The sequence below is a fragment of the Capra hircus genome, chromosome 17 (assembly GCF_001704415.2).
Source record: "Capra hircus breed San Clemente chromosome 17, ASM170441v1, whole genome shotgun sequence".
Classification (NCBI taxonomy): domain Eukaryota; kingdom Metazoa; phylum Chordata; class Mammalia; order Artiodactyla; family Bovidae; genus Capra; species Capra hircus.
The window spans coordinates 13131820-13148593 of NC_030824.1; the positions used below are offsets into that span (position 1 = coordinate 13131820).

At 43.2% G+C, this 16774-nt stretch overlaps 1 protein-coding gene across 1 annotated transcript in view; it reads left to right on the forward strand.

The window, feature by feature from the left end:
• Positions 1–16774, forward strand: part of FBXW8 (F-box and WD repeat domain containing 8) — a 118796-nt gene that overhangs the window by 65501 nt on the left and 36521 nt on the right. Inside the window, exons 6-7 of the mRNA XM_018061216.1 lie at positions 11919–12115; positions 14781–14987. Of these exons, the coding sequence (XP_017916705.1) occupies positions 11919–12115; positions 14781–14987 (404 nt within the window). The remainder of the gene's footprint in view (positions 1–11918; positions 12116–14780; positions 14988–16774) is intronic.

A 16774-nucleotide genomic window follows, 5' to 3' on the forward strand; every position in this document is an offset into this window, starting at 1 on the left:
GGAGCAGAAAAAGGATACACTCCTGCCACTTCAGAAATCCACCGATATTAGGAGCCAAATCCATGCTAGTGCTGTGTCTGCAATGTGATAAAACTTGGCCTTTCAAGTGAATTTACATCAGATTTTTTAAACTGTCACCTGTTTGGGAAGGGAGTTTATCGGGCTCTGACAGGTGTTGACAACAGCTTCTTTAATATTATGCAATGTATGTGGACTCAGTTCAACTTGAAATATCTGTGAAAGTTAGCTGCTCCTTTTGGGGAATCTTAAAATAGTGTGTCAACAGGACAAAAAGTTAAGCTTATCCATTGTCCCCTCACACTTTGTGTATATATCTGTTTTTGTTAGTTGTATTTTAGTGACTCTAACTGGTCTTTCTGCGGTGTGAATGTTGTGAGAATAAAGATTATATCCTTCCTGCATGCCCCTAAAACAAGATGCTTGGTGATGCCACTAGAACATCAGCTCCAGGCAGTCAGGGATTTTTTTGTTTATTTTGTCTTGTTCACTGCAGTTTTCCTGGTGCTTAGAATAGTGACTGGCCCAGGGCAGGGGCTCAAATACGTGTTGAATGTATTGTTGCATTGACTGCTTTTTGACTAAGTATTGGTTAACATGGGTAATAATTCAAGCATAATATTATAAAATAATCTTATAATTCAAGTATTCACTGTTGAAGCCCCTGTAGTTTTAGGGTTGTAAAAGTAGCATGATTTAACTATATTAACTGAAAAAAAAAAATGACCTTTGATAAAATTAGCCTTCACTCAGGCACCCCTCCCGTCAGCTGCTGTGCTGGCTCCTGCTCGCCTCGTCCCTGTATTTTGGGGTCCGATATCCAGCAACTCAGTGGGAAGGTGGAGCTGCGCATCTTGCAGAAGCTGCAGAGTTTTACCCGTCTTACAGGTGACACGGGGAGAGCAGTGGAAGTGGTAATTACGTGGGCAGCTATAAATGGGTTTTTCCCTTATTTTTCTTTAAAAGATAATTGCCTGCTTATGCAAAAATAATCACAGTGTGTGTGGGGTTTATAACATATGTAGAGATTAAAAAGTATGGCAATAATAGCAGAAAGGCAGGGCAGGAGGGAGTGGGAATGTGCAGCTTCCCTGTGTGTGAAGTGGTGCAGTATTGCTTGAAGGCAGACCGGTGAATTACAGATGAGTGCTGAAAGTCTATAGCCCCTAAAATAAACACAGTTTGGCTAATAGACCAACAAAGGAATCAAAATGATACGAACACATAATTAATCCAATACTCAGTCCAAAAGAAGGCAGAAAAAGAGGGGGAAAGGGAACAAAGAACACACAGGCCAAATAGAAAACAAGACAGGATGGTAGCTTAAACCCACCCTTACCAACAGCCACTCCAAAGGTGAGTCGTCTGCATACCCCAGGTAAAGGCAGACCAGCTGCATGCCACCTGCAAGTAAACCCACTTTAGACACCAGGCAAAGTGAAAGGAGAGAGGACACACAGCATGCTAACACTGCTCCAGAGCTGGAGCCACTCTGTCAGCATCAAAGTGGATTTCAGAGGGAAGAACGTGACAGAAAGACATTTCACATGACAGAAGGCCACTTCATCCAGAGAGCAGTGCAGCCCTAAGTGTGAACATACCTTCAAGAGGAGGACTGATGACAGGTGAGGGTCTGGCTGAGTTACACACTTCATAGTTGGAGAAAATTGACAAAGACCACAACACCACAGACATTCAAAAGAGAAGGGTGTGACCGTTAAATGGATGGCACCTGGAATATATTTTCTAGGAAGACCCTTCTTAGGACAGCTCTGCAGTCTTGCGGTGAAGGGTATTTTATTGCATACAATTCTATTGGGGAAATGATGCCAACAAAACCAATACTTGATTAATAATGAAAAATGTGTTTATAGATAAACTCCATGTGTGCTTCGAGTGAGCTGTGGTTGAGTAACTTCCACACTTGGCAGAATACAGGTTGAGTTTATGTCGATTACTCATCGAGCTCATAGTTATTTTATGCACTTGTAAATGCAGCCGCTCACCCTGCACTTTCTAGCTGACTTTCAGCCCAGCCTCACCGCTTACCAAGTGGCTTTGGACCAGTTGTTGAGCCACTCGGAGCTTCTGATTCTTCTCTTTTGTCAAATGATGCTGTTCCCGGGGTGGAAGTAAGCACCGTAGGAGAGGAGACGAGTGAGCGTGTGAGTACTCGCAGGCTTTGTGCCGTAGCAGTTGCTTTACTGCTTTATTGTGTTGTCGGCAAACAAATGTAATGCAGGCTTGCTGGGAAGAGGCACATCCTGGAACGTGCCTGTCTCCCATTTAATATGTAGAGCCCTTGGCATTCTCTACAGTGTATCTGTTGTTTCTGAGTCTGAATGGAAAGAATTTGCCAAAATATTTGCCAGAGGAATGTGTTGTGGAGCCTTTCTTGATCCACTTACCAACAAGTTTATCATAATTCTTAGAAGAGTACACTGTTTTACATCTGAAGCAGCATTTAACTTAAAGAAAGCTCTGCTTTTGTTTGTGATCACCTCCTTAGCCTACTGACAGTTTGAAAGGCTTGCAGAGCAACCCAAATATATTATTTTCTTCTAACTTGCTGTATTTATTTAGTGCTATTACCCTATAGTAAGAGCCTACGTTCAATGCATTTACTGTTTAAAGATAAAGTTGTCGTTGTTCACTCATTCAGTCTTTCTCTTTTGTGACCCCATGGACTGCAGCACACCAGGCTTCCCTGTCTTTCATTATTTCCCAGAGTTTGCTCAGAATCATGTCCATTGAGTCAGTGATGCTATAAAACTATCTCATCCTCTGCCGACCTCTTCTCCTTTTGCCTTCAATCTTTCCCAGCATCGGGGTATTTTCCAGTGAGGTAGCCCTTTGCATTAGATTGCCAAAGTATTAAAGCTTTAGCTTCAGCATCAGTCCTTCCAATGAATATTCAGGGTTGATTTCCTTTAGAATTGACTGGTTTGATCTCCTTGCAGTCCAAGGAACTCTCAAGAGTCTTCTCCAACACCACAGTTCAAAAGCATCAATTCTTCAGCGCTCAGCCTTCTTTATGGTCCAACTCTCACATCTGTACATGACTCCTGAAAAAACCATAGCTTGGACTAGATGGACCTTTGTTGGCAAAGTGAAGTCTCTGCTTTTTAATAGCCTGTGTGGGTTTGTCATAGCTTTTCATCCAAGGAGCAAGCGTCTTTTAATATTGTGGCTGCAGTCACCATTCACAGTGATTTTGGATTCCAAGAAAATAAAATACGTCACTGTTTCTGCTTTTGCCCCTTCTATTTGCCATGAAGTGATGGGACCAGATGCCATGATCTTAGTTTTTTGAGTGTTGAGTTTGAAGCCAGCTTTTTCACTCTCCTCTTTTACCCTCATCAAGAGGCTCTTTAGTTCCTCTTTGCTTTCTGCCATTAGAGTGGTATCATCTGAATATTTGGGGTTGTTGATATTCTTCCCAGCAATCTTGATTCCAGCCTGTGATTTATCCAGTTCAGCATTTCACATGTGCCTTGCATATAAGGTAAGTAAGCAGGGTGACAATATACAGCCTTGATGTACCTTTTCCAATTTTGAACGAGTTCGTTGTTCGATGTCTGATTCCAAATGTTGCTTCTTGACATGCATACAGGTTTCTCAGGAGGCAAGTAACGTGGTCTATTCCCATCTCTTTAAGAATTTTCCACGGTTTGTTGTGATCCACACAGTCAAAGGCTTTAGCGTAGTCAGTGAAGCAAAAGTAGATGTTTTTCTGGAATTCCCTTGTTTCTCTATCATCCAACAGATGTTGTCAATTTGATGCCTTGTCTAAATCTAGCTTGTCCATTTGGAAGTTCTCAGTGCATGTACTGCTGAAACCTAGCTTGGAGGATTTTGAGTGTTACTTGGCTAGCATGTGAAATGAGCACAATTGTACGTTTGAACATCCATTGGTGTTACCTTTCTTTGGGATTGGAATGAAAACTGACCTTTTCCAGTCCTGTGGCTGCTGTTGAGTTTTCCAGTTTTGTTGACATGTAGAAGACAAAGTACAAGGCAAAGAAAAATGGAAAGAGGGATTACAGAGAGATGGAAATTGAACGCTTTATCTGCTTTAGATAATAGGAAGTTGTAATAAATAGGACTGGACTTAAGGGCGGGCAGTAGAGAAGAAATTGTTTAGCTGCTCAGTCGTGTCCAACTGTTTTTTGACCCCACGGACTATAGCCCACCAGGCTCCTCTGTTCATGGAATATTCCAGGCAAACATACTGGAGTGGATTGCCATTTCCTTCTCCAGGGGATGTTCACAACCTAAGGAACAAACCCACGTCTCCTGCATTGGCAGGTAGATTTTTTTTTTTTACCCCTGAGCCATGCTCTATAACATGGCAGGCCATATAGGATAACATCCAGATGGAAAAACGATTGCTCTGTCTCCAGCATTTTGTGTGGTTTTCTCCTTTAATCTGCCCAGCAGTCCTAGGTAGTAGGTAATGTTTTCAGTTTTATCAGGCAAACAGTGGAGCTGGGTTTGAGCTCAGACAACCGCATACTGTGTTATCTGTGCATGTTATTTACAGTGATTTTTGAAAAGTAAAATCAGTTGATATCGGATCATCTGCATTATCCAGCATGAGCCAGAAAATGATTCTATTTTTTAAGGAATTATTCCTTTCGTTGAGAAGACCAAGAATGTTCCTGGAGTAATAATCGTATTAACAGTTCTACTGATATTAACTCTTTATTCCCTGATATATCAAGTGCCCTTTCAATAGGAATGTTCATAGCCTTTGTGTGTCAGGAAATACTTTTGTGTTATCTATTTAAATATTTGTTTCATTTAGAATTTGGTTTTCTTCTTTCAAGACTTAAAAACTATGCATGTTATCCTTTGTCTGTATTGAATAGCGTATCATCTTCAGGAGGTAATTATTTTCTTGCATAAATGTTTGTGGGGGGAAAGTAGCTTCATGGATGGGAATGGTAAAAAGAAACTATTTGACAAGAAAAGAATAAGTGGCACTCGAAATACAGGAACGTTTATATTTCTGTAGAAAAGTGTAAGTTTCTGCAGACAGTTTGTTCTCAAACTTAGGCATACATCCCCAGAGTTTGTTGCCCAAGAACCTGAATTTCTAATAAGCCCCCAAATGATACTGATGCTGCTTGTCCAGGGGCTACACTTGGATATCATTGCTGTAGACAGTTTGAGAAGGGTGGAGACACGACCAGTGTGTGTAAAAGGAATTCATCTGGGGTCAGCATTCAAGGGGCTGGGAGAAGGTTATGTAGTATGATCAAGAAATTTCCTAAGTCGTAGTTTTTAACAAGTCTGGGAAAAGTCAAGCTTGTGTTTTAGATTTTGCAAGAGAAAACACCTCTGCTAACCATGGCTAGAAGAAGGTAGTGGTGAGGAAGTTTGTAAAGTATTTGTAAGAACTTCTTAGAATGTAGGTTAACGGCTGTTTTCAGAACCTGCTGGCGTCTAGGTCAGTGCCTGGCGTATTTCAAGCCCTCGGTAATAACGCGTTTCATGTTACTTCATCTCTTAGCATGGCTCTGATCAAAGACAAGAGACAGGCTCCCCTGGTGGCTCAGTGGTAAAGAATTGCCTGCCAGTGCAGAACACATGGGTTGATCACTGGTCCAGGAAGATCCCTCATGCAGAGGAGCAGCTAAGCCTGTGCTGTACCTATTGAGCCTGTGCTCTGGAGCTCAGGAACCACAGCGATTAGTCCATGAGCTGCAACTGCTTAGCCCTCGTGCCCTAGAGCCTGTGCTCAGCAACGAGAGAAGCTACCACAATGAGAAGCCTGCGCGCCGCAACTAGAGAGTAGCCCCTGCTCGCCGCAACTAGAGAAAAGCCTGTGCAGCAACAAAGACCCAGCACAGCCAAACATAAATAAATTACATATTTAAAAAAAGACAAGAGAGGACAGTTGGTGAGGATGTAGATAGTAGGGAACCCTCGTGCACTGTTTGGGTGTTAGTTCTAAAAGGTCTTGTAGGTCTTCATGAAACCGTTCAACTTCAGCTTCTTCAGCGTTAGTGGTTGGGACATAGACTTGGATTACGGTGACATTGAATGGTTTGCCCTGGAGACGAACATTCTGTCGTTTTTGAGATTGCTTCCAAGTACTGCATTTCAGACTCTTTTGTTGACCATGATGGCTACTCCATTTCTTCTGAGGGATTCCTGCCCGCAGTAGTAGATATAATGGTCATCTGAGTTAAATTCACCCATTCCAGTCCATTTTAGTTCGCTGATTCCTAGAATGTTGACATTCACCCTTGCCATCTCTTATTTGACCACTTCCAATTTGCCTTGATTCATGGACCTGACATTCCAGGTTCCTATGCAATATTGCTCTTTACAGCATCAGATCTTGCTTCTATCACCAGTCACATCCACAGCTGGGTATTGTTTTTTGCTTTGACGCCATCCCTTCATTCTTTCTGGAGTTATTTCTCCACTGATCTCCAGTAGCATATTGGGCACCTAATGACCTGGGGAGCTCCTCTTTTGGTATCCTATCATTTTGCCTTTTCCTACTGTTCATGGGGTTCTCAAGGCAAGAATACTGAAGTGGCTTGCCATTGCCTTCTCCAGTGGACCACATTCTGTCAGACCTCTCCACCATGACCCGCCTGTCTTGGGTTACCCTGCAGGCATGGCTTTAGTTTCATTGAGTTAGACAAGGCTGTGGTCCTAGTGTGATTAGATTGACTAGTTTTCTGTGAGTATGGTTTCAGTGTGTCTGCCCTCTGATGCCCTCTTGCAACACCTACCATCTTACTTGGATTTCTCTTACCTTGGGCGTGGGGTATCTCTTCACTGCTGCTCCAGCAAAGCACAGCCACTGCTCCTTACCTTGGATGAGGGGTATCTCTTTACCGCCGCCGTTCCTGATCTTCAACGTGGGATAGCTCCTGTAGGCCCTCCTGTGCCTGCGCAGACACCGCTCCTCGGGTTGCTCCTCCTGGCTGCTGGCCCTGGCCTTGGGCGTGGGTGGCTCCTCCCAGCTGCCGCCCCTGGCCTTGGCCTTGGGCTCGGGGTGGCTCCCCAGGGTCATCGCCCCTGGCCTCGGGCATGAGGTGGCTTCTCCCGGCCGCCCCTGATCTTGGACGAGGGGTGTCTCCTGCCGGCCGTCACTGACCTTGGACGCGGGGTAGCTCCTCTCCGCTACCGCCCCTGACCTTGGACGCGGGGTGTCTCCTCTTGGCCGCCGCCCCTGACCTCGGACGCGGGGTAGCTCCTCCTGGCCGCCACTGACCTCGGACGCAGGGTAGCTCCTCTCAGATATTCCCACACCATCACAGCCTGGCACTCTAGGCCGCTGCCCCTGACCTTGCACGTGGCGGGGTAGCTCCTCTCGGCCGCGCTTAGTGCGCCGGCTCGCAAAGACTAATAGAGTTTTGCCAAGAAAATGTACTGGTCATAGCAAACACCCTCTTCCAACAACACAAGAGAAGACTCTACGCATCGACATCACCAGATGGTCAACACCGATATCAGATTGATTATATTCTTTGCAGCCAAAGATGGAGAAGCTCTATACAGTCAACAAAAACAAGATCAGGAGCTGACTGTGGCTCAGATCATGAACTCCTTATTACCAAATTCAGACTCAAATTGAAGAAAGTAGGGAAAACCGCTAGACCATTCAGGTATGACCTAAATCAAACCCCTTATGATTATACAGTGGAAGTGAGAAATAGATTTAAGGGCCTAGATCTGATAGATGGAGTGCCTGATGAACTGTGGAATGAGGTTCGTGACATTGTTCAGGACACAGGGATCAAGACCATCCCCATGGAAAAGAAATGCAAAAAAGCAAAATGGCTCTCTGGGGAGGCCTTACAAATAGCTGTGAAAAGAAGAGAGGTGAAAAGCAAAGGAGAAAAGGAAAGATATAAGCATCTGAATGCAGAGTTCCAGAGAATAGCAAGAAGAGATAAGAAAGCCTTCTTCAGCTATCAATGCAAAGAAATAGAGGAAAAGAACAGAATGGGAAAGACTAGAGATCTCTTCAAGAAAATTAGAGATACCAAGGGAACATTTCATGCAAAGATGGGCTCGATAAAGGACAGAAATGGTATGGACCTAACAGAAGCAGAAGATATTAAGAAGAGGTGGCAAGAATACACAGAAGAACTGTACAAAAAAGATCTTCACAACCCAGATAATCATGATGATGTGATCACTAATCTAGAGCCAGACATCTTGGAATGTGAAGTCAAGTGGGCCTTAGAAAGCATCACTACGAACAAAGCTAGTGGAGGTGATGGAATTCCAGTTGAGCTGTTTCAAATCCTGAAAGATGATGCTGTCAAAGTGCTGCACTCAATATGCCAGCAAGTTTGGAAAACTCAGCAGTGGCCACAGGACTGGAAAAGGTCAGTTTTCATTCCAATCCCAAAGAAAGGCAATGCCAAAGAATGTTCAAACTACCGCACAGTTGCACTCATCTCACACGCTAGTAAAGTAATACTCAAAATTCTCCAAGCCAGGCTTCAGCAATATGTGAACCGTGAACTTGCAGATGTTCAAGCTGGTTTTAGAAAAGGCAGAGGAACCAGAGATCAAATTGCCAACATCTGCTGGATCATGGAAAAAGCAAGAGAGTTTCTGCTTTATTGACTATGCCAAAGCCGTTGACTGTGTGGATCACAATCAACTGTGGAAAATTCTGAAAGAGATGGGAATACCTGACCACCTAACCTGCCTCTTGAGAAATCTGTATGCAGGTCAGGAAGCAACAGTTAGAACTGGACATGGAACAACAGACTGGTTCCAGATAGGAAAAGGAGTACGTCAAGGCTGTATATTGTCACCCTGCTCATTTAACTTCTATGCAGAGTACATCATGAGAAACACTGGACTGGAAGAAACACAAACTGGAATCAAGATTGCCGGGAGAAATATAAACAACCTCAGATATGCAGATGACACCACCCTTATGGTAGAAATGAAGAGGAGCTAAAAAGCCTCTTGATGAAAGTGAAAGAGGAGAGTGAAAAAGTTGGCTTAAAGCTCAACATTCAGAAAACAAAGATCATGGCATCCGGTCCCATCACTTCATGGGAAATAGATGGAGAAACAGTAGAAACAGTGTCAGACTTTATTTTTTTGGGCTCCCAAATCACTGCAGATGGTGACTGCATCCATGAAATTAAAAGACGTTTACTCCTTGGAAGAAAAGTTATGACCAACCTAGTTAGTATATTCAAAAGCAGAGACATTACTTTGCCGACTAAGGTCCGTCTAGTCAAGGCTATGGTTTTTCCTGTGGTCATGTATGGATGTGAGAGTTGGACTGTGAAGAAGGCTGAGCGCCGAAGAATTGATGCTTTTGAACTGTGGTGTTGGAGAAGACTCTTGAGAGTCCCTTGGACTGCAAGGAGATCCAACCAGTCCATTCTGAAGGAGATCAACCCTGGGATTTCTTTGGAAGGAATGATGCTAAAGCAGAAACTCCAGTAGTTTGGCCACCTCATGTGATGAATTGACTCATTGGAAAAGACTCTGACGCTGGGAGGGATTGGGGGCAGGAGGAGAAGGGGATGACTGAGGATGAGATGGCTGGATGGCATCACGGACTCGATGGACACGACTCTGAGTGAACTCCGGGAGATGGAGATGGACAGGGAGGCCTGGCGTGCTGCGATTCATGGCGTCGCAAAGAGTCGGACATGACTGAGCGACTAAACTGAACTGAACTGAACATGTACGTTGGTGGGCATGTAAATTGGTACAGCCACTGTGGAAAACAATATGGAAGCTTCTCAAAAAATTAACAGGAGCACTTCCCATGTGATCCAGCAATTCCACTCTGGGTATACATCTGAAGGAAACAAACCACTGTGTCGAAGAGATACAAGCACCCTCATGTTCACGGAAGCATTTCTCACGATAGCCTAGACATGGAAGCGACCTAAGTGTCCACTGACAGGTGAATGTATAAAGAAAATGTGGTATATGTATACAGGGGAACACTACTGAGCCATAAAGAAGACAGTCCTGCTATTTGCAACAATATGGATGGATCTTAAGGGCATTATGCTAAGTGAAATAAGTCAGAAAAAACAAATACTGTATGATCTCACTTATATGTGGAATCATTAAAACAAGAAAAACTTCAAAGAAACAGAGATCAGACTTGTGGCTGCCAGGGTAGAGACATTGATTTAAGGTGGGTACAGAAGTTACAAACTTCCAGTTATGAGTTCTGAGGGTGTAATGTGCAGTGATGACTGTAGTCACTAATGTTTCGTCACTCAGTCATATCTGACTCTTGCACCGTCGTGGACTGTAGCCCTCCAGGCTCCTCTGTCCAAGGGACTTCCTCGACAGGAATGCTAGAGTGGGTTACCATTTCTTTCTCCAGGGGATCTTCCCAACCCAGGGATCGAACCCGTGTTTCCTGCATTGGCAGGCAGATTCTTTACCGCTGAGCCACCAGGGAAGCCCATAGTTAATAATACCATATTGTATATTTGAAAGTTACTGTGAGAGTAGATCTTAAAAGTTCTCATTATAAGGAAAAGGATATTCGTAACTATGTGAGGTGATGTTAACTTATTGTGGTAATCATATTTCACGGTATATCAAATCATTCTGTTGTACACCTTAAGCTTATATAATGTTATGTGTCCATTATATTTTAACAAAACTAGAAAGAAATTATTTGTTGTGCAAGAGGACCAGTAGAGTAAGTTAAGAACTCCATATGTTAAACTATTCAGCAATTATGTCCTCCTGTTCTTCTTGGAGGGGTTCCCTGGTAGCTCAGTAGTAAAGAATCTGCCGCCAGTGCAGGAAACGTGAGTTCAGTCGCTGGGTAGGGAAGATCCCCTGGAGGAGGAGATGGCAACCCACCCGGTATTCTTGCCTGGAGAATCCCATGGACAGAGGAGCCTGGTGGACTACAGTCTATAGGGTCACAAAAGAGTTGGACACGACCTAGCAAGTAAAAACAATTCTACTTAGATCTCTCATAAAACCGTTTTTTAAAAGTTTATCTTTTTGGCAAAGATAATTTTGGAGAAAATTTTGTATATACAAGAGAATGTACACTAAATTTCTTTTTTACTCTTGTCTCTTTCCCCTGGTTTCTTTCCTTAGAGGTCAGTCAGTTAAATTTTTTATGTGTCCTTCCGGGATAATCCATGTATACATTGTGTGTGTGTGTGTACAGTTTTAAAACACGTAACATAGTGTGCTATACCGGTATTCTGTACTTTACTTTTTTCACTTAACCGTATATTTTGTTGATCATTTCATATAGCTCATATATATAAGACTGACTCTTTCGATTGCTCATTTAAACTCCAAACAATGGAGGTACAAACTATGAGGTATTCAAATTCTTATTTAAGAATTTCTTTATTGGTGAACATTTAGATAGCTTCCAATCTTCTGACATGGTTAAAAATGTTGTAGTGACTATCCTACATACATTTGTAATTTGGTACATATTATCAAATTGCCTCCAGAGTTAGGTGAAATAGTTTACATTCCTAACAGCAGTTTAACAAAAGCCTGTTTCCCCATATCCTCAGCAACAAAATGTACTATGAATTTTTTTTATCAATTTAACATTGATGAAAAACAGTATCCTATTATAGTTTTAATTTGTATTTTTATAATTGTGAGTGAATTTTTATATTTTTTAAAATGCTGTATGTCAGTTGTATTTCTTTTCCTGTGAACAGCATAACATGCTTAGGTCCTTTGTTCACTTTTCAGTTGCTTTTTTCTTTATTGAATCATATAAACTCTTTGTATATTAAGGAAATTGACCTGTTGTTATGTGTCATGCAATTATTTTTTACCAAGTTATTATTTATCTTTTTAATTTTCTTTATGTTACATAATTATTCTATAATTGTGTGTACTAAGTGAATTTGATTCCTGAATTATTTTTTTCTACATAGGATTTCTTAATATTTGGAATCTAAGGACTGGAAAGTATCCTATTCATCGTTTTGAGCATGATGCAAGAATACAAGCTCTAGCCCTCAGCCAGGAAGATGCAACAATTGCCACAGCCTCTGCTTTTGATGTTGTAATGTTATGCCCCAACGAGGAGGGAAATTTGCAAATAGCTGCAGAATTTGAAGTTCAGAAACTGGTGAGCTTTTAATCTGATTGTTTTGTTTTTCATTCTTAGAATCTCTGGGTCTGATATAAACAGAAATGATATTGACAGTACCCATCTGCCCAGGGCTTCCTTTGGCTCTTTGTCCATAAATCTCACAAGAGCTTTGTGAAATAGGTAGTTTTGTTTCCTCCATTTACCAGCAAGTCAGTAGAGACTTAGAGTGGTGAATTGACTCTTGCCCTAGATAAGTTGTGATTTAGACCCTAGGACTGACATTGGGGCTGCAGTTTCTCATCGCTGGCATCCTCAGCCTCCTTCGGATTGACGGGACGTTCACCCGGGCATCTGAGACCAGGATCTGGCCTGATACAAGAGTGAAAATGAGTGCAGTGGTACATCCCAGGCCATGTGGGAAAGAAGGTTTCCCTCCTACACTTTTTCCATCGGAAGGTTTTCTCACTTGGCATCAGGAGTAATTCTTGAATGAGAATAGATTTGGTCAGTGTTGATCAGGTAGGCGTGTTCCTCAGCACCATGTGTGAAACTGAGTTCGCCTTAGTAGTTCATTACATGGAGCCTGTTTTTGAGTTCAGTTGTGCCCGAGCCTCTACATTTGTATGGTGGGAGACCATGTGATGGTAAGAAGGAAGAGCTGAAACCTGTTTATGTTGAATTTGGGTTTAGTTTAAAGTGAACTTGGTTTTGGCACTTGTAGGAGAGTGAACAGAAAAGCCAACACTGAATAATAAATTGATGGCCGGACCTGGAACAAATCCTCCTCCTTTCCCTTTTCCTCCCAGTGGGAATCTTGTTAGACATGAATAACTAAAAAGCCATGGTGTCACCACCTTACCTCTGTAAGCTGCTTGTCCCGTTAATGACAAGCCTGTCTGGTTTGGGGGTAGCATTCCCCAAAATGCCTGGTGCTGTATTCTCCTCTTGGGGTTTTATTAGAGAAATGCAAAAGTACCATATTTTTGTTTCTTCTCAAAACCACGTAGTGCTTGTTATTTGGCCTCTGCCTAAAGAACTCTGTAGATTAACAATGATTATATGAACTCAGACACTTAAGATGTGAGTCCCTCCAGAAAGTGCAAATCCAACCTTGGCACTCAGGCGGCATGCTGGCACCAACCAGAAGCTTTGTGAAGTCGTGTCCAGTTCCCAGCAAATGGCACAGTCACAGTCAGTCTGAGCTCTTGATCTGCCAGAAATCCAACATGAAGGTGAAATTTAACAGCTAGACTGAGGATGTTGATTTTAGGAAAGCAAAAAGTGACGTTTAGGATGGGGGACAGGGGACTCGAGCAGCCACTGCTGGAGGCATGTGTCATAACGCTGTCCATTGTTTCTCACCCTGGATGAGGGCCATCCCTGGAAAAGGCACCTCCAGGCTGGGGGCTGCGCCATCTTTGTCTTCCTCAGACAGGCTCCCTGAGTCACAGTGGCAGTGTTCCTGGGTCGGTAATGCCGGCCCAGAACAGCTGTCCTTTGTGATGGGCGCTGGGCTGGGGATGTGGGCCACCACTCACAGCATCGGGCCTGAGGATTAGCAGAGTCACCCAGATGTTTACCTCTCAAGCGCTTCTGGACAGGTCTCAGGATTCAGGCCTTTGAACTCGCTTGGCTTCTTGTCAGGGACTGTGGATTTTCATAATTACAGAGGTGGCTCACCTTCTGCTTTTGTCCTCTCAGAATTTATTCAGGGAGGTGAAAACCTGATGTAAATGGCCCTGGGGCAAGCATGCCCCTTCTGAATCTAGAAAAGCAAATTATTCTTAAAGGGAGCCCCTCCAGTGCGTGCCGGCTAGAGAAAGCGGCAGCAGTAGCGCGGCCGGCAGGACTGTGTGGTGTTTCGTGCTCCCTGTGGCCTTCCTACCTTGGACGAGGTTGAAACCGGGAGGAAGCAGGTAACTCAGACACTTTCAGCAACACGTTTGTGGTATTTGCCCAAGCGTGACAATACAGTTTTGGCTAATTTGGAACTGAGTGAATTTTGTCATTTATTCAGGCTTTTTATGAAGAAATAAAAATTAACTCTGGTTTTTGAATAGTTATTGTAGCCTCATGGTTCAGAATTTAAAAGATACAATCCGGTTTATAGTGAGAATCTCCCTTCTGCTCTGTCCCACAACTCATTTCTCTCCCTGAAGGTGGCCACTGTTAGATTTACACACATACAAGCCAAGTGTGTCCCAGGCTTCCTCTGCCACTTTTACACACCTTGCCACACTGTAAAGTCCTCTTACTTTGCTTCCTTGCTTTTCCCCCCAAGTTTGTCTCAGCAGTGATCCATTTGTAAGAGTTTATAAAGAATGTCTATGGTTTTTTCTGTGACTGCATGGTATTCCAGTACATCGGTGTACTGAAAGTTGTTTAATTAGTCCCTTAGTAAGGCATGTTCTGGGTTTTCTGGTTCTTAGCTGTGCCCAAATAGGGCTGCAGCAAATAGCCTTGTGAATTTTCACTTTGCATTTCTCTTATTAGGAGTATGCTGTGTTTCTCTTATGATGAGCATCATTTCATTTGTGTAGGAACTGTGTTTCACTTCCTGTGAACCGGCCCTTGACCTGTCTTTTTCTGTTGGGTTGCTGATCTTCTCGTTGACATGCAGGAGGAATTGTTCATTTGTGACCAAGTCAGGACAAATTGTAGGTGAAACCGGAAGGACTAACCAACCCTTATCCTTTAACAGGTTGACTACCTTGAAATAGTTCCAGACACTGAAAGGTACCCGGTGGCAGTGGCCACCGCTGGAGATCTTGTATACCTGCTAAAAGCTGAAGACTCTGCCAGAACCCTCCATTACGTCTACGGGCAGCCGGTCACGTGTCTGGACGTCTCCGCCAACCAGGCTGCTTTTGGTGTGAAGAGTCTGGGATGGGTGTACGAAGGAAACAAGGTACAAAAATAGAAAGATGTACGATTTAACAAAAACACATGAATGTTATATTTGAAGAGGCAATTTGAAAATTAAATCTCTCTGATATATTTTTAAAAGATGTGTTCAGGCAGTATGTATTGATTATATATATATGTGTGTGTGTGTATATATATAATCAGCCTGGTTAAAAAAGATTTCAAGTAGCTCAAAATGATATAAGGTGGCAAGTAATTTCCTTTCTCTTCCCTTCCCCCAGCCCTACTCCATAGAAGAAACTATTAACAGTTTTTCGATATCCATCTAGAAAATTTTAATGCATAGATGGGTACATTTATACACTAAAAGAGCGTATCTTTGAAATGAGGTCATAGTGTAACTACTGTTCTGTGCCCAAGGTTTTATTCAGTAGCGTACCCTGGAGAGCATTCCGTGTCAGCTCCCTCTCCCTGGGATTCCAGCACTGCCTACGACAGTCTGCTTCACCAGTCTCCTCATTGCTGGGCACCGAGGTTGCTTTCTCTCTCTGTGGACTGTTAACAGACAGTGCTCCAGTGCACACTGCAACTTGTCAATCTCCGGGATGAATTCCTAGCATTTATGCCGCTTGGTCAGAAGGTTGATGGACATTGCCAAAGTGCCTTCTGATGAGGTTGCCTCGAAATTTACATCCTTTTCTGCAGTGTGTAAAGCGCCTCTTGATACTCTTTGAGCCAGAAACAAGGAGACAGGTTTCTAATTGAAATTCTTTGCATGATGACTCGATTTTAGCACTACTTAGTATTTTACTATCCTGACTGTAGGCCAAGTATTTAGTCTTAAAACTGACTCACAGAACTCTCTCTTCCAATGGGATAAGCGGGGAGAGTTATGGATAAAGGTTTGTGTTGGTTTGATTTTCCTCTAGTTTGCTGGCTCCTCACCCTGCTGGCAGTGGGTATAATCCCTGGGAAGGAACTTCTCCGAGCCAGCAGCTCCTCTGACATCGTCCTTTTCCTGTGGAAAGAGCCCTTTCCACGTAGCAGTGTCCTGAACTGGGAGAGAGCTAGACTGGATACAGGCTGTCTGTGTTCCAGTTCTAACCCTGCCACCCGCTCCCCACTGTGACCTTAAACGGGTAGCTTAACCTGCATTGTGCCTTAGTTTCCTCATTTGTAAAAAGGAGTCCCATCACAGTACTGACCTCACAGAATTCTAAGATTAAAGAAACAACGTGTGTAAAGCTTTACCCTTAGTGCCTGGCATCAGAGAATTAACAGTCTCTGAGTGCTTCCTGTTCTTTTTCGCACTCACAGTCTGAGCTGAGCCTCTGGTTGTGGTTTGTACATTTTGTCTCTCCTGTGTAGTCTCCTGGAAGGTCACATCTCACTTCTCTAGGCGTTTACTGGTTTTGTGACTTGGATTCCTATTATATGTTCTTCAACCAGGAAGACAGATAAAGTGGTTGAAAATACATGAGACTCATTGTAATCTCACTGTAAAAAGGGATCCCTTTGTGCTCAAGCTGGCCTGCTTTGCTGGAGCCTGTTCAGCGTATCTTAGCTGGAGAGTCTGTGATGATATAATTCCTGTCTTTTATCCTCCTGGAAAGTGGGGGAAAAGGGACAGCAGTTGGTTTCCTAAGGCAGTTTCCTTTGTCAGCCTTTGAAAACACTCTTTTCCCATCCCTGGCAAGCTCATTTATTGAAAGAAGAGAGACTATTTGCTTCTTAATTTTTCATCCACCGTGCTTTCAGGTTTCGATTATCTCACTTATTTCTCAAGTTCTCAGTGTAGTGAGGTGATACCTGAATTAATACTAGCCTGGT